Source organism: Ixodes scapularis, unplaced genomic scaffold (genome assembly GCF_016920785.2).
Source record: "Ixodes scapularis isolate PalLabHiFi unplaced genomic scaffold, ASM1692078v2 PGA_scaffold6__148_contigs__length_123643588, whole genome shotgun sequence".
NCBI lineage: Eukaryota > Metazoa > Arthropoda > Arachnida > Ixodida > Ixodidae > Ixodes > Ixodes scapularis.
The window spans coordinates 120,222,196-120,240,607 of NW_024609881.1; the positions used below are offsets into that span (position 1 = coordinate 120,222,196).

General features: G+C 45.4%; 1 protein-coding gene across 1 annotated transcript; it reads left to right on the forward strand.

Annotated features, from left to right (window-relative positions):
• Nucleotides 1-1,559: 1,559 nt before the first annotated feature.
• On the forward strand, nt 1,560-18,030 carry LOC115327486 (WW domain-binding protein 11). Its single transcript, XM_042294518.1, is given in 12 exon segments — nt 1,560-1,786; nt 2,562-2,655; nt 4,505-4,605; nt 7,542-7,629; nt 8,018-8,092; nt 8,478-8,538; nt 12,753-12,832; nt 13,804-13,857; nt 14,082-14,179; nt 15,271-15,411; nt 15,413-15,662; nt 17,882-18,030. Coding segments are annotated over 12 exon segments (1,245 nt in total). The 5' UTR covers nt 1,560-1,678; the 3' UTR covers nt 17,977-18,030.
• The last annotated feature ends 382 nt before the right edge of the window (nt 18,031-18,412 follow it).

An 18,412-nucleotide genomic window follows, 5' to 3' on the forward strand; every position in this document is an offset into this window, starting at 1 on the left:
TTTTCTTGTTTTTCAGTGAACCAGTAGACCCGGAACAAAATCAGTAGATCTACTGATAAATCAGTAGACCTGGCAACACTGCAGCCTACTGACGAGAAACTCCACAGCTCAGCGCAGTCGGGCAACACTGACGTACACTCTCAAAGCCAGGGGCACGCACTGTAAATCGCTTCGTTCCACCGAAATGCTAGCGAACCTTAGGGAGGAAGTGGCCGAGTGGGCTAACGCGTCTCAGCTCGGAGCGTGGAGCGAAAGCTTCCGCTGGGAACCTCCTGGGTTCGATCCCCGCCGCCCCCGCCCGTTTCGATCTGGCTGAGTTTCGTACGGGCACGCGTTCGTGTGATGACTACTGCGTGATGCACGTTAAAAACTCCAGGTTAGCGGTTGACCGCACTGGCTAAATTTCTCATCTACAGCTAAGAGACCGATTACCCGTTGAGGCGCATCTCCATCAAGGCTGTATAAACATAAAGAGCAAACCAATTTTTTTTAGCGAACCTTGAACACACTCTACATTCCTTTCGATCGTTATTTTGCTTAGAATCGTCGCTCGTTTTCACATACCTTCCTTGAAACAGAGGTTTGGGCCTGAAATAGAGCGAAGTTTAACATAGAAAAACATCGTAAGGGTGCAGGCGAGCTGGTGAATATTAACCATGTTGAATTCACCTGAGACTGGGGTAGAGAAGAAACATCAAAACGTAGAAGGGACAGAAAATAGGCAGGACTATATTACGTGGCTTTCTGTCCCTTCTACGTTTTAATGTTTCTTCTCTACCCCAGTCTCAGGTTACATCGTTCAGTGGTAAAGAAAAATGCTGTAACTAAAGCAATTACACTTTCACAATACCAATAAAGGTACATACTATCCGGTACAACCGAAACGACAAAAGTTATTCATGTTATTTTCCGGCGAAGAGACAAAATTTACGCGCGTTTTCCCGGTTTTCCCATGGGAATACACAGGGAGGCTGGAAATGTAGACTGCATGCTGTCTGCTTCAATTTGCAACCGGAAGTCCTGTAGACACTAGCGCCAGCTGAGTCCCTAGCGTTCATTATAATAACTCTATGGCTGCAAGATCTTTCACACGTGAAGAAAGTGTCCTTCACTCATGAGGTCGCACCAACTTTTTAACATTCAAAATAGCAAAAAACCCGTAAATTTTTTATTAATTTTTTATAGTTTAGTTTGCAGGGAGATAGGCAAAACCAATCCGGTGTGTCCAGTTCAGTTCATAATGCGTTTATTGGCCATAATCTTCATCTAATCTGCATCTAATCCCTTCTCTTTTAATTTGTGCCAGCGTCCAGACTGCGTAGTGACCGACGATGTGTTGTGTCCAAATTCGCCTTTTTTTCTTTTTTTTTCAAACGAAATCAAAACTGAAACTGTGTTAATTGTGAACGCTTCAAAACGTACTAAAATATTTTTAAAGTTTTTTTATTTATATTATTAGAAAGTATCGATTTTTTGTTGCGTTTCGTGTTATTAACTTTTCTTTTAATGTTGAATTTGTTTTATGTTTAATTAGCTGTATACTGTGCTTGGTCTGGAAACATTGGGCAAGCCCGATCACGGTGTGTGTGCATTCTCTGATGTTATTTGATGAGCAAAGATTCGTGAGTCTTTTGAAAGTTTTTCTTTTCACCCCAGTTTTCCGAACTAACCAGTGACCATGGGTCGAAGATCGATCAACACCACGAAAAGTGGGAAATACATGAACCCCACAGATCAAGCAAGTACGTGTGTTTTCGCCCTTGCCACTTCCAACCGACTCTTGCGCGTTCGCAGTGCTGGCTTGTCTCATCTGAAGCGATTTCAAACAGATTGGCACTAGTTAAGCTGATCAGTACTTCGATCACAAGCCTATAACGTGATTTAGGTGCAATCGAATTGCTTTTGTGCAATTCTGCTGTAACCTTTTTAGCGTGTTCTTGTATTTCTCCTTCGTAGAACGCGGACCGCAAACATGGGCTAAAAGAAACGTGTGCACTTCGCTTCAAACTTTTAAATTTTTTTTACAGCACAGTTCTTTCAACTAGCAACACTGTGCTGTCTGTCCCTTGTCCTTAAGTGTTTTTATTCTTTCTTTGACTCCCGTATTTCACCAACACGCTCTTTCATCTTTGTCTCGTAGACAACACACTCAAATTCCTTGCTGCCGCTGTTTCTCTAGAGTGGTTAAAAGGGGGTCCGCGTACCCTTTGCTGTCCCTGAAGGCCTCCTTGGGTCCCCGAAGCCTTTAACTGGCAGTCAAGCAAAGCAATTTTTTTTTTTTTTAATTATTGGTATTAGCTGTCTTACGAAGCTAAATGGACCAAACCATGTACACCCGCATCAGCAGGGTTTGCTCATTATCGATTTCCAAGCTTCAAAGTTGCTTCAAAGTTTACTTTAGTCCTTGTAATTGTCCAACACCCCCTCTACCCTGCCCCCCCCTCCCCCCTCCCCCCCCCCCCCCTAACTTACGCCAATCCAGCAAAACGTCGGTGGTTGAGAACCACTGCTCTAGAAGTTTGTCCTTTCTTTCAATGACTCTTCCTGTTTTGTTTTCCTAGAACAAGAAACAAAGGCAGATGGTCAGAGCCGCGGTCCTGAAAGGAAAAGACCCACAGCAACTCGTTTTGGACCTCCAGAGGATCGACGAGATGGGTTGGTGTTTTTGCTAATGTTTGCGCACTCCTCCGTTTATGTCCCAAAATGTTGTGACACTCTGTTGCGATTGAAATCGAATTTTCCAGCTGATACGTCGTAAAGAGGAGTGCTATCCGAAAGACAATGGTCTCAAACTGCATGAGCTACTGTGCGAGCACTCGGCAAAATCGCACTTCTCTACCCATAGATGCTACGCTACTATGCTCCATTTTCCCTCACTTTGAACCGGGGTTGTCCCATTCAATCAATCGTAGTGAGCTTATCATGTAACTTTGTGCCCCATACCGTTATTGTGCCACTCCAGAAGGTCACGTAACAGTATTGGATTGCGTTAAATACACAGTACTACAGTCAAACCCGTTTATAACGAACAGCAGGAAACACCACGATCAGTTCGATATAGCAAAAAATCATTTACAACGAACTTCCACGATTCGTTCGTTGTAAGGTGAGAGCTTTTCTTTTTCTCTCATCTCTTCGCTTCTACCTTGCAACCCTGCACAAACTTCTTTTTATGATTTTTTTTTTTTTTTTGCGTGCGCGCAGAGTTTGTTTTTTTAGCTTATCTCCTCTTTTGAATCGCTTCTCTGCGTGGGCTACCGCTTTGAGAGAAATTTCTTTTTGTGTGCGTGCGTGCAGTGTTTTTTTTTTAGCTTTCTCCTCTTTGAACTGCTTCTCTTCACTCAATTTTGTTCGCGTCTTGAGCTTTTGGAATTTTTCTTCTTTCCTACTTTTTTTAATTTTTTTGGGGGGGGGGGGGGGGGGGGGGGGGGCGGAAGGGACAGGCTAGAAGACGTTGTGCGTTTTTGGAAGCCTTCCCGGGCGGAAAAAGTTTGATATAGCCAATATGTTGTTCGTTATAAAAAGTACTTTTTACATGCATTTTTATTTAAATTTTCCGTGAGTTCGATAACGAAAATAATTCGTTATACGTTGGTTCGTTCTAAACGGGTTTCACCGTAGTATATTTGCTGAGATGGCTAGTAGCATCCTCTGCTGTCTTTCATAAGGGGAAACAGAGTATAGCTACCGGATTTGTTTTATTCTCGAAGCATTTGGACAGTTTCTAAAACTGCCACCCAAAATAATGTATTCTTGAATGTTCAATAATGATAGCTCTGGGGAAGATTCTCCCCCAAGTACATTTAGAAGCAGGTGGTCAGTGGCTTCATTTGCTAATACACCAGAACCCGGCAACGCTGGGAGGGGAGAACACACTCGTAAATGTTCCTAGGCCAGAAACATGGGGAGGTAGCCTAAGCTACCACCCGATGCGAAGCCTACAGCCACTACGCTTCATTCATCCATCCATGCTACAGACTCAAAAGTTTGTGAGCCAGCTTCTATTCCTGCCGGTTTCAGTCTAGATGCGTGTTTCACTTGCGAGCATTTGCCTAATTGCTACTGCAAGGCGCTTGTCACACACGTCCGGGCTCTGTTTCACCGTAACCTGGCAGACGGCGACAGCTACGACCCCGAACGAGCCAATCGGGGCTTCGAAGCGAAATACAGGACGATGAATCGTTGGATTTTCACCTCTTCCCGCTGAGAGCTGTCACGTGCTTCGCTCTGTCGATCTGACTGGCTCGAGGGGGCTGTAGCACTCGCTCTTTGCTACGTCATGCCGAAACGGAGTTTATCCATAAAATTGCACGCCCCAAATCACCCCACTACAACTGAGGCATATTGGGCGCAACTTTGTGGCAAACCGACTTCCCACAGTATAAGTGTCAACGCAAATAAATTTGAATCGTTTATGCCTCACGATGTAGCAGATAGAACCACTGTGGCTGTGATGTGTGTTCTAGCTTTGGGTTCATCTTGGCGTTATCTTCCCCCGATGCAGAATACAACGTGCAGAACCCACCCTCCCCTGAGTGAGAAGGTGCTGAGAGGACAAGCGGAAAAAACTGAGGGGAGACATGGGATCGCGTTCTGCGCCTCTACGTGAGTAGCAAGATTTTTCGCCGTTCCTGAGACGACGGGTTTCATGATTTTTGAGCCTTTAGAAAACTTTCGTATGGGATTGAAAACTCCTTGAAAGTTTGCCATCATAAGCCTATGAGGGCCAGTCATGGGCACATTACTGCTGAAGTGTAACAGTGTTACAGTTACAGTTACTCAGGCAAAAAAAGGTAACTCGTCTACAGTTAGTTACAAAATTGAAAAAGTAACTTGTTACGGTTACAGTTAGTTTGCTAAGGTAATGCCGTTACTTTTTCATACTTTACAAAAAATATTAGAAAACATATAAAAGGTACCTTCCTCTATATGCCTTTAAATTAGCATATATTTTCATAAGCCAGTGTGTTGTTCACGGTAGTGAATCTGGGTTTTTGAGAAACTAAGAAAATTTTCAAAATCAATATTAACAGGTTTGGTTCTTCCTATTTCAATATTTACCATGAATAACTCCTTAAACAAGATCAAAATTTAGGACATTATTGGTGTAAATCCAACTAGTACATGTGATAAAGCGTTTCCAGTTTCTTCTTTGTCAAAAGTACAGGCCACTTTAGTTTTTCAAAATGTTAATTAAGCTAACAGATCAGATACGTGTTGATAATTCCTGAAGAACTTTAAAATAAGTGTGACCACCATAAGGTATACACGAATACAGCAGCACACGTCTAGATCTCGGGTATATCCAATCATGGTGGGCGACTTTACAATCGGTCAATTTTAATTTTAGATTTTTTCAGCGAGGCAAAGTGGGATGGAAGCAATAAAAATAGTGCAAATGTGAAATCAATCATAATATAAGTCATATCTTGGAAACCAGCTTTGTAGATGTTTTTCTATGTCACTACAATTCTACTGCATCTTTCATGAAACATAAAATTTATCTTTAAAACTTGGAGAGCAGTGTTGCGGCAACACTCCTTCATCAAACCCACTGAAACATGGCAGCGCTTGCAAAAGAAGCACCGATGGATGTACAAACGACCACTGCGTGTAGAACTCCAAACGGCTGTTGCAGATGCTTTCTCCGCCACATCCTAACCAGATCAGACATGTTCGCGCTCTTCCATCTCACCACCTGCAACCAGAAGAGACCACCCGGAAACTCCTTGATGTGAATATCTATAAATAAGGGTGGTCTTTCAATTTCAAGGAAACGCGCAAACAAGCAGAACGACCCAGACGTTTCGAGAGAATGCTCTTCCTTAACCCCCTTCCCTCCTAGTAACGAGTGTCACTCGTGCCATAAAGCCTTACGGACCACAATGCCCGACCATGAGTGCGACTTGTGTTTCGGTTTAGTGCGCGCTCTGGCAGATGGCTAAACCGCCCTGTTGCTCCAATTACCTTGGGCAGTTTGCTAGTTTGTTTTGATGTATGACAGAAAAGAAAATGCTCCATTTATTCCCCCTCCCCCTCCCCCGCCCCCCCCCCCCCCCCCCCCCCCCCAAAAAAAAGGGAAAAGAAAAAAAAAAGATCAGTCGCCGGTGAGCATTTACGCTAAAACAACATGGCTTTGGCACGGAAGTCCACTTTAGCCGACAAAGAGATACAAAACTTTTTTTAATGAGATTAATGCTCAGGCATATGTAACGACAAATCCTTCGGCTTTTTCGATTTTTAGAAATCGGGTGATAGTTTGATGGGCAGTGGCAGGAGTGATGAAAAGAATATGAATTTTGCAGGCATTCCATCAACTTCGGCGTCTGCACGTCAGTGGGACTTGGACTAGAAGTCTTGATTTAAAGCAAGATATGACACCTGGAAGTCAAGGAAATATTTTTGTAGTACTTTAACGCAAATCGCCTGTTTAAAATAAAATGGCCCTGTTTGTTTCTTGAAGAAAAAAAATGAGTAGGCAAGGGGTTAAGAAGCAGAGCAATGTGGGACAACAAGTGGGTGACGGGGGGCAAGTCTGGTTATTGGGTTGCAAAAAAAAGGGAAGGGAAAGCAAATGGCCTAAAGTCGAGATTCCGCAAGGATGCATCTGGGAGTTGCACGGTCAAAAATAAGAGGGTAAAGAAACGTATGGTTGACAGCAAAAAGACAAGGTTCGGAAAATCGGTTATGCCGTGTCACGCGGGCGTTTGGGACGACAATATGATCTCAAAATTCACCTTACTGCCTCTTTAAAGCGATAGTGAAAGCCATTACAATTTCTTTTTAAAAAGTGTTTTCGTTTAAATAGGGTCCTAGCACGCCACTCAATTTTTTTTAGAGCTCTGTGACTCTTATTTGTGTGCCTGCAAATAAATTTTCTAAACCGTTGGTTTCTGGTAGAATTTAGTGGACGCTCGGCGCGGTTCTTGCGGTTGGCTATAGTGCACGACGGTGTGCGAGCTAGAAAAATGAACGACAACACCGCGCTCGCAAGACGTGTTGCTCCCGTTCAGCAATCTCACACCGACGGAACAGGAGAGGCTTCTCAGGACACAAAACTCTTGATTGGTGCTTTACGAGGTCGCTTCAGACCTGCCAACGACAGGCACCTCAGAGTAGGCGGCTCTTCTAACTGTGCACCCGACTCAACGCCGCCTCCGCAACGCCAAGAGCGCGTCATTCGTTTCAACCAATTGCTTGACGAGGAGCCCATTGTCGTCATGCTTTGACATCACACAGCGCTTTAGTTTACACTTCTGTTGCCATTATTCTCATACCTGCTTAATTGATTGGTGCGGCACCCAAACATCTGTTCGGTCTAGAACTTGGTCAGCAGTGTCTGAGACGTGCCTGACGCCCATTTTAATCTTCAAATAAAACTTCCGAATTGCCTTCGTGGTCCCTTTAAGACCCTTTTCTTCCTAGTACTTTCTAAATCGATGAGAAGATGGTTGATTACCGTATCCACACGCATACATTTGTTTGACTTTACTCACGCTTAAATTGGTTTCAGTACAAATGAGCTCTGACTTACCTTACAGCAAAAAGAAGATCCAGAGCATTTCTCGGAGCTCAAGAAAATGGAACTTGAGTATGAGGACAAGCGTAACACACTCATCAAGTACTATGGTAAGAGAATCAAATGGCACTTGTTTAATGTGGAGATCGATAAGATGTCTTTCTCTATAAAGCATCTTAATGACCCTATGGTGTTTATGAAAATGTGTGGTATGAGTTTAGAGAAAATCCTTCCATTCTTTTACTGTTCAGACAACTCATGCATTTTTTCGCGGAACTTCTTGTTTTTTGTTGTTGCTCAGCCACAAATGTTTCGCCTTCACGGTCAGCAGACTCCACTTTGCGAAATTGTTAGAATTTCCGTGGAGTGCCTCACCAACTCTCCTAGCAATGTTTTTATCGATATGTGTGTGCACGGAATGGGAATTTCTCCCGCATAATCTGTACCTCTTGACCTATGTTGACTGCCGCTAAAAATTCATTTTTTTTTGTTGTGCAGAGTCGGTGAAGTTTGCGCAGAGCGTGGAGATTGACCAAATCCCTCTTCCGAGCGCACCGAGTGCTCCTCATGTTGGTGAGTGGATCAATGGCCGTTTCCTGCCTAATAAAAGATCACATGTGAAGCAATGCAAAAGTTGCAGTTTCGTCCAATCGAAAACAGATCTGTTATACCGTCTGTTAGAATAGTCTAGATAGCAAATACCATTGTTACATTGAATTGCTTGTGAAAGAAAATAGCACTATGCCAGCATCAGTGATCTGAACTTATGAATTCCATACCTTCATCGCAAGAGCACTGCTGAAATTAAATTTGATGAGACCCTAGTCAAGGCAAAATACAACACAAACCGTTTGTGCAGTCCTCAGTGCTGTATGGAGGTCGGCCCTCAAACGTTTGTAATGGTAGCCGTAGAATAAGCTGTTGGTAGATTTTAACATTGATGTGGCGGTACTTGCAGCTCCCTCGCTAATACCGCTCCCAATGGACATTCCGGCGTCGATTTTGAAAAAGCCAGTCATGTAAGTCAGTCACTGTGGTCTATCTTCTTTTCTTTGTGTTGCTTGATTTGTGTCTGTCTTTATACGAAACAAGATTTGGCCTGGAATATATATGTCAGATTCTTCTAAACTTTGCTCTAAACAAACAAGATCACCTATAAATCCTTATATAGACTGTAGATGCCACTAACACACTACTAACTAGTAGTCAACAAGCCACTGTTAATTTTCGTGCAGGTTGCTTTGAATCGTCTGGCCCAGACGTTTTGCGAATTTTGGGATCTATTGGGAGTGCTCGTCTTTGAGAGGTTTTAGTTCTTTAATCGCTTTCTTAACCTTTCTTCTATTGTTTTGTATGCCGATTGATTTCTGGAAATCACTGCACGTTAAGTTGCAGGAGTTTTATAGGAGCATCTAAGCATTTTGTACATGCCCTAACTTTGTTTGCTTATCATTTCTTGATTGGGCTGCTGTAACTCGTTGAATATGGAGCAAGCTATGTTTCTGTTTATCGTTCGTTTTGCGGCATCTGAGTTGCTGTAATTACAGACGAGGTCAGCAGTTTCCAGATCGAGGAAAGTCAATAAGTTTCCACTTATTGCCAATCAAGAATAACAACTTCCGTCAGGCAGAATAAATGCGTTGCAAGCTCAATTCCTGCATGTGTGAAGCAATAGAAAAGACAGGCATGGCAACTGCAGTCGCACACCTATATGTCTGTTGTAAGAGTATTCTAGTTATATAAAAGGTCGTCGAAACTCTGTTCGTGTTGAAGAAAGCTACTCCGACGAGTTTGTTTCTAAATCTGGGGTTCCCGAGGGCTCCATCCTGGGACCGCTTTTGTTTATTTTGTTTATAAATGATATTGTTTCCTGTGTTAGCAACGCAAAAATTCTTCTCTTTGCCGATGATGTTAAACTATTTTTAAGTGTGAGGTCAGTATTGGATTTCACTCGTCTTCTAGATGACATATAACATGTTCCAAATTGGTGCTTCAAGAACCACTTGTCATTTAATCCCGAGAAAACTAAACATATTGTACTGTCTAGAAAGCATGATTTCATTTCTTTTTCTTAGAACCTTGAAGGCACCTTGATACCCCGGGTATCTTTTGTAAGGGATCTTGGTGTCCGTATTGACAGTTCACTTTTTTTCAAAGAGCATATATCTACAACTGTTAATGCTGCATTAAGAGTGTTAGGCATTATTTCTCGGTTATGTCGGCGGTTCTCATCACTCCTTGTTTGTTACATTCGTTTAAGTCACCAGTTAGATCACGGTTAGAATTTGGCTCGGTAATCTGGAATTCATTATCTCTTGGTCAGGCAACAGAAATGGAAAATGTACAAAAGCGGCTGATAAGAATTGTGTATGACCGCCACATTGGAAGAAGGTCTTTTTATCATTGTAAAACGCTACTTCACCGGTTTGCATTATATAAACTTGCTTTGAGGAGGCAGTCCAGAGATTTGGTTTTTCTTCATAAAGTTGTTCACGGTCACGTCGGGTCAATGAATTTACTACGATCCATTGACTTCCATGTTCCGTCAAGGGCCAGCCGGAATGTATTAACGTTTTATCCATCTTGCACGTCCCCTATATCCCTTTTGTCACGGATTCAATTGACCTTCAATAAGTAACCTGGATATTTTCATGTGTCTTCGGAATTTTGCCTTGCTTGTTCGTGATTGGATGTCTTTCGCCTAGAATGAAATTTTTTTGTGGTATTTGTATTTAGTATTTTAGTTTTTGTGGTATTTGTGTCTTAGTATTTTAGTGCACTACAGTGGAGACTGAAAAGTTGTTTGTGGCCACAGAAAATAAAGAATTATTATTATTATTATTATTAATTATTATTATTATTATGCTGCAGTAACAACGAAGTAAACTTATCCTTTTTATGTAGTGATCGAGGGAAAACAAAAAATGTATGAAGAAACTAAAGCAATAGCTGTAGGACGGTCACGCAATGCGGGTGGAATGGTGCCGTCACAAACCTGAGGACGGAGGTGCGACGTGGTTAATTCTCATAGTAGTTGTCGTGGATGCCACTGATGCCAACCACTGACGCCTTAGTACTCAAGAATGCGTGAGGTAAGTGGGCAAGGACCGTGGAAGTTTTCAAAACCGTCCAACATTTCGGCTAGCAACTGGATGTGGCCAAAGTGGGATTTCGTGTAACACGACTCACATTTAAAAACAAGTGTTTAAAGCAGGCGACAGGAAGACTCTCCCTTCATCGCGTCGCTACTGGCAGGACGCCGGGGCTCCGCTCTCTTCGCTCTCCGCGCTGCACGGCCGACGGGAAAACCCGACTTCCCTCTTCTCGTGCCGAGAGGGGAGAGACAGGGTGTCTAGCAACCGGGAAAACCGGGAATTGTCAGGGAAATTTGAATTACCGGGTGAAATCAGGGAATTGTCAAGGAAGTTGTCAAAAAGTGAGCCCAGTCAGGGAAAATGAGCCGGAAACGCCATTAAGTGCCCTAAGCAAAGACTTGAGAACTAGGGGGCGGAAAAATAGTCAATAAATTTTGTTTTGAGCAGAGCACGGGCTCTGCTCACCCGATGCATAGTGTGCTACCCGATAGAAAGGGAACAGCCGACAAATCCAGTCCAAGCCTTGGATTCAATTGAGGGCGCTACACTAGGCTAGATCCAGTTAGAGCTACTGGACTTAGTACCAAACGGAAAAGCCGCAGACCCCAACCCAATTCAAGCCTTAAAGGGCAACTCCGCTTCATTTTCGATGCTGAAAAAACAATGCAGTTCTCTTTAGTATCACCTAGAAAGACTACACGTCAAATTTTACGACGTAATTAAGCCTAAAAGTTTGTTAAACTGGTAAACAAAGTTTGAGATGCCTCAAGTCTCCGAAATCTGCTAATTCTAGCGGCCGATGTACGGCGCAGAGAACAGCGCAGTCAATACCGCGTGTTGGCGCAGCCAACACTGCGCCGCACGTCATAGTCTGGGACCGCTTTTTTTCTTGTTTCTTACTTTATTGAGGCGCAGCCTACAGGCGGCGCCAGCAGCGTGCATACCGATGTCCACGTGATCCAAAACGCGCATGCGCTGACGAGCGTCTGAGCGAGCGCTCCGCGCTCGTAGTCGGGAAGACCGAACCTGCTGCGTCTCGGAGCAACGTTTTGTGCTGCGATGCCTGGCATATTACGAGTGGTTTACTTAACTTCAACTACTAATGGTTCCAAAACATAACTTTAAAACAACTTGCCTTTTTCTGCGTCAAAACACTCTGCGGCCGCGGTAGCGCACACGTCGTTGGATAGCAGAGACCGTGGAGCAGACGACACGGCGCGACGACGCTTGCTCCGCCGATCCGTCCGTTTGCGCGGTCGGCGAGGTCGTGCGGTGACGTTCGTACCACGTGGGTTGTCCCAGACTATGACGACGCGGGACCAATGTTGCCAGGCGCGGGCGCAGTTTCGGTTTCGGTTTGTGATCAGGAGTAAAGAAGGATTACGAGAATTATATTTCCTTTTTTGAGAAACAAACGGCGTCGAGCCGTTTATTAGTATACCTTAATCTATAATCACCAAAAACCCCGAAATTCCTGGAATTGAGCGGAGTTGTCCTTTAAGCCGAAAGTATACGAAAGTGTGCATCTGGCGGCCATGCTGCCTTTGGGTTATTGATGTGTGTGGTTGAGCGCCGTGTTTTCATTGTGTTTCTGGACGTAGCCTCTTCACTGACGTTGTCGGCGGCAAGAAAGTGCTGGTTTAATCCAGACTGGACAAACCCGAATATCTCGGAATATGCAAGTTAGATTAAGCCCGTGCAAAATGATCCTCACAGTGTTCAATGCTCAATGGCTTGTGTTGTAATGGTCTTATATATTTGATTGCCTCTATTGTGGCCAGGGAATTTCACCTGAAATGTTCAGGGAAAACCTGGAAAAGTCAGGGAATTTCAAGACAATAATTTTCTAGACACCCTGAGAGAAGAAATTACTATTTTCCATAGCAGCGACAACAGCCCTCAAGCTCGAAATCTCTGCAAAGTGTCGTCCATGAAGCTATTGGTTTAAAATGGCTAAAGGGTTGGTGAACACTGCTGGAAAGAGTGTGCAAAGGGCTGTGACACTGGCTGGCCTTTCATTTATCGACAGACCAACGTCCGTTCTGTTTTGTGCTAGGACAACTTGACAGGCCAACGTCTAAGGTGTCATGTGCAGCGATAGCAGCGGTGCTTCACTCACGCTAATGTTGGTTGTGCAGGGACCCAACGATGAAGGCACCTGGAGTCCCACCCGGTCCTCCCCCCGAACTGTCAGACGATGAAGAGATGGAAGAGAATGGTAATGAGCAAACTTAATTCATTTTAGTGAACGAATCTAGGCCATTTCTCGTTGCCATGGGGACGAAAAGCCACGCTTTGTCGTAGGTCCGTTTGCCCCCAAATCTGCATTTTCATATCATGCATAGAATGTACGCACAGACTCCACGAAATGCCCATAGTCAATCTGCCCTAAAATTTGCGAGGATCACCAACAGTCGAATCCATCTCGACCTCTTCCAAGGCCACGGACTCATTTTTCGTCGTCCCAGATGGTGAGAGTTTGCCGAGTTGCTGACCACTGCACTCTGAGTTCTTTGGAGGAGTCGCTCATTATTGCATCATGCACCATTGGTTCTTCCCAGTTCGGGAGTCACTGACCATCAGATAGGGAACTGCTCAGACTTGGAAATAGTCACTGATTGTCAGGTAATGAAACTCCTCAGAGTTCACAAAGCCAAACTCACCATCACATCACATACTCTTCCAAGTTCACAAAAGTCACTTGGAGTCATTCACAAACTCACGGTGAGTGTGAAAGCTGGTTCACACGCTCGCGACTGCTTACGACCATGTGCCTTAAAACCTCTTGGAATCTCTTAAAGCCGAGAGATTGCGCTGGCGCCATCTATCGGGTAGGGGGGGGGGGGGACCACTTGGCATTTTCATACAATTGTTTTTCATAGATAGTATCTGCATTTGACCTCACGAATACCACAAAACCTTCGCTCTAGTGAAATGCAATCCCAGGGCCACCTCATAGGTGGTGCTAGCGTGAGGGTGTGTTCTCTCGGCATAAGAGGTCGCAAGAACTCGGTCGTAAGTCAACGCAAGTGTGTGAATGGCGGGACTTACCTGGAACAAGGATGGGACATCGTGTCAGTGATGTAGCCTTGCACAAAGAAGTGTGTATTCGTGAATCGTCAAATTCGGCTTCTCGGACCCGAGTTCATTGAGAGCTTCGGGCTTATGACGCCGTTCCTTTTCTTTCAGAGCCACCGTCCAACAAGGTGGAGAAACCGGCCGAAGACAAAGCCGAAAAGACGGGTATGTGTTTGAGATGGCATCACTTTCTTGCCTCTTTCTCTTTGTCCCTCTCTATTTGTTACGGTTTGACTGCCGAATAGTCTCGTATGGATTACTCGTTGTTTGGCGTTAAAAAAGCTTCTTGTTTCCTGTCTTGAAATACAGTAGGATCCAATCAGGTCGTAAGGATTTTCTCCGCGACGCTCGGAGAGTTTTATGCGGATCTTTGAATCCCTGTTCCGCAGGAGCGTCCAAGCCTCGGAAGATCCGCTTTGCGGACGAGGGACCGGACCGACCTCCCGGTGTCGACGACGATGCAGACGTCACCGAGTTCCTCAAAGAGGTCTGTCTCACAATCATTCTAGGCCACTAGCCGCATCTATAACACTGTACGGCGAACAGTCGTACAGCACGATACGGAGATGTAGTAGAGGTAACGTGGGGTAGGCTACAGAACTCATGCACGAGGTACCGTCGCATTAGGAATGCTAATTTTTATAAAGCAAATGAGTAAGCTCGAGCTCAGTTAGGGAGCGGTACGGGACGAGCACTGGCGGCAGCCTCCCTAAAGGTTCCTTCGGACATTCGCATCCGAGCGGGACAGACCGCGTCGCAAACGCTCGAGACCTCTTCCTACGAATAGACAGCCTGTATTACAGAGATCGTCCGACCGCTAAATGGGGGTCGCATGGTTTATGGGCCACGTCAGCAACACAAGCTGCGAGGAGGCGGCAAAGGCATTGATCGTCCACGAACTTCTCCGCCTTTCCGCCGCTTTCCTTCTTGCCACGTTACGACGCAGTGCATCCACACTTGCGTTCCTTCTCTGCAGCGGGCTTCCGCCATTAGATTGCAAACGCTCCCCACGGTTTGAACTGGACACTTTCTGCCTTCATCAGCGCCATCTACCGGCAGGGGAGGGTAGCTGGAGAACACTTCCCGAAATGCAAATGTACTATGCGTCATTCCTTCGCCGTGCGCTGCTGATAATCCCGGCAATATTATGAGAGACCGATCCTCGTGGATGGACTTCATCCCGCAAATACTGCAGTCTAGTTGGAAGCACGGATCAATGGTTATTAAAACTGCGTTGGTAGGGTCGGTAGCGCTATGCAGCTTGGAAGCATTCCAGAGCTATCTTGATAGATGTTGCCAGTGTGAAAGCTGTTACAAACCGTTGCAATGCAGTTCATCACTTTTGAACGCGAATGTGTTAACCGGCCTTAATGGCCTCGGGTCAGAATGCAGCAGCCGAGAATAAATTTAAACGTCGCCGCCTTTTATTTCTTTATTTTGACACCCCCCGGGGGGGGCATTAAAAAGGGGAGGGGCACGGAACAAAAGCAAGTTGTCGAATATAAACGAGTAAAAAATGCAGTCAAAACATGAGTGGTGAAGGATTGACAGTATGATAATCTTTGACTCTCTGTGCAGGTGGAGAAGAGCCACCGGGAGGCGGTGCCTCCTCCGATGCCCATGGTGTTCCGCCACCCGCCCCCCAACATGCCGCCGCCCCCCAGCATGCCCCCTCCCTCCCTGCCCCCCATGGCCCCGCCATCCCTGCGCATCGCCCTGCCCCCCCGGCCCTCCCCCCGGCCTGCCACCCCGCCCACCCAGCAGGCCCCTCCCCCCGAGGCCCCAGGCCCCACCCGTCCTGTCGGCCCCGCCCAGCCTCATCCCGAGGCCCGCCCCGGGGGAGGAGCCCCAGCAGCGGGCCACCACCATCGAGGCCAAGCCGCAGCTGCGGAACCTGAGCGCGGACGTGACCCGCTTCACGCCCACCTCGCTCAGGGTCAAGCGCGACCTGGCAAGGAAGGCTCCCAGAGGTGGGTGGCCTCTTGGCACGCTGAGCTTGACGCCGGCTCAGCCAGCGTAGTTTGAATGCACCCAAGAGCAAACTGGCTTTAAACTATAACAAAGGTCATTTCAGTTGATTTAAGCTGACCACACGTAGGCAGATCTGAAAGTACCTGGCCTAACCATATCTAACCGAACCTAACCTGTCCCAACAATACTTATACTTGTTTTCATCTCAAGAATGTAGTAAAAAAGTCTGGGTCCCCGCAGAGCTTTAGTAATTTCCCCTTTTATGTAGAAAATGGAGATACAGAGGAACCTCGATTATGCATCCCCGGTTTATGCGACATCCCGCATTTTACGACGAATTCGCCCGGTCTCAATGAACTCTCCATAGAAATAACGTATTAAAAGTTTGGTTTACACGACGCGTGATTCTATGTGTCCCACATCGCACGACGTTCTGGCGGGAAACGCTTGACAAATTCGACGGCCGTATGAGGCGGCAGCGGTGCGGCAACGTGGAAGAGTTCTGTGTGCCTGCGCGTCGTTTCAGAGATTTCGAAAACACGCCGCCGGCAACCCAAGACACCCGCAGCACCGGTAGGGAGCAGGATAATGTGCTTTTTCCTCCCCAGGTTGTGAAATGCCTCGGCGTTTTCGCGTTGCATCCTCACTCCGTTCATCCCATCGTTCTTTCGTCTCTCGTTCACCCTCTCTCTCCTTGTTCGCACCACTTTCTCCAACTCATTGTTTCTCCCAGGATTGAGCATGCTTCCGCTTGTTCTTGCTGTTCCCGCTTTCGGAAAGCGTGAAAAGCGACAAGGATAATAATAGTCTGCTGTACTTCATCTGCTGTACTTCGTCAAAGTACAGCAGATTATTAGCTTAGACATCATTTAAAACCTCCGCTTGTCTTTTTCGTGCGAAGCCGATCACTGTATCTGTAATTATCGTTTTTTCGAATGATACAGCTCACGGATGATACAACGATTTTGTGCGGTCCCACAAGTCATGTAATTGGGGTTCCAATGTATATATGTAGGTGGATTTCAGGTTCAGGTTAGGCATCGTATGACAAGGCCTAACCTGAACTAACCATGTTTAAACTGACCTAACCTAGCTGAAAGCTGACCAAACCTTACTTAACCTATCCTAAGTTTACCACTGACCTAACAACGCAACTCTGCGTTGTTTTGGGGGGCAACAACAACGATGAACCCGTGCCGTACGACGCGAGAAATTTGGTCTCCCGATCATGCCTGTCACTGTATCGGCACGGCTGACATATTTTATGTATGCTGCCGCTCTGTGCACTATGTTTTTGTTTTTTTGTGCCAGTAACGCCTACATATGTTAGTGCCGATGGGATGAACTAAAATACCATCCCACACTCGCGGGTATGCAGCGCCAATTTCGTTGGGGGAGATGCCCTCCAAAGACGTTTCGTCCCCATCATACTTGTCGATGATATTTCTGGCCCAGTATGGTGTGTTGTCTGTTCTTCATGAAGAAAGACTGGATGGTGCAGAAAGTGACAAATGGGAATCTAAAGTTAAGTACAATGAAACATGGAATCACTGGACAATTGACAGTTGAGTATGGCAATTTAGGTAGTGTGCTTTCTTTTTTAATCAGCCTTCTTTCGGACATGGAAATCACCTTTCTTCATATGTGGGTTTTGCCGGAATTGCTTTTGATCAAATTAGTGCGAGATAACTGCTACATCTTAATAAAAAAAATGAAAAATGTATCAACTTAAGAAATCAAATCTTTTTTTTTTTAGGTTTAAATCAAACATAAATTGTATATATACAGGGTGTTTTTTTGTTGTTTTTTTAGTTTGACATCAGCGAACTGTCAAACGCCAGCTCTTCCGCTAATGGCGCTACGCATTTTTCAAAGCCTATAGTTCCCGCACGGAGTCTATATGAACCAAGCTAGTGTGATGACTTGATTGCATCTTGCATTAACTATAACTTTAACTTCCCTAACCTAAAGTAACCTGAGTGCAAATATTTTCATCTCCATGCGCTCGTAACCTTCCGTTTTGTGCAACAGAAAAGGAGTGGTTCCAGATTTTCGTATACCTTAAATCGCTAAAAAGAAATCTTTTAAATTATTGCACACGTAAAAAAATATATATTTTTCAAAATTTTAAGCTGAGTTAGTGTTGAGCGTCCTGGAAGGATTTTGACTGCAGTCTATTGAAACTTGAAGCTTGATTCCCCGACGCCTGGTGTTGCAGACGTGCCGATGATGCCAGCTGTCCAGGTGGTGCCTGCGCCCACGAAAGACGACGCCTACGAGCTGTTCATGAAGGAAATGGAGAACCTTCTCTGAGCTCTTCTTTTACTCATTTCGTGCTTTGTAAATAAATGCCACGTGCTCACTGTCTTCACGGTGCGTCAATCATCTCGATACGGTGCCTGGAAGGCCTCTCCGACTGGTGCGTTAAGAACAAATAGCGTCGCAAAAGCCGGAGTGTCAAGCTGTCGAGTGTCAAAGTTCTGGAAAAAAGCAGGAGAGTGCGAGTGTCGCTGTGGATTGTCAAGATTGAGAGCGACCTGCAGCTGAACAGGCGTCTGGCTACATACACAGCCACTATGCCGAGAGCAAGTCGTCTGCTTCATGTGCGGGAGTTGCGATGACGTCGGAACGACACCAAGCTCTTATTGGCGGGTTGAAAAAAATAGTGGGTAGACATTAAGGCATCTAGCGTTGAGGTCGACCCACTATTGTTTGAATCGAAGCCAGAGATCGGCGTCATTCTGACGTC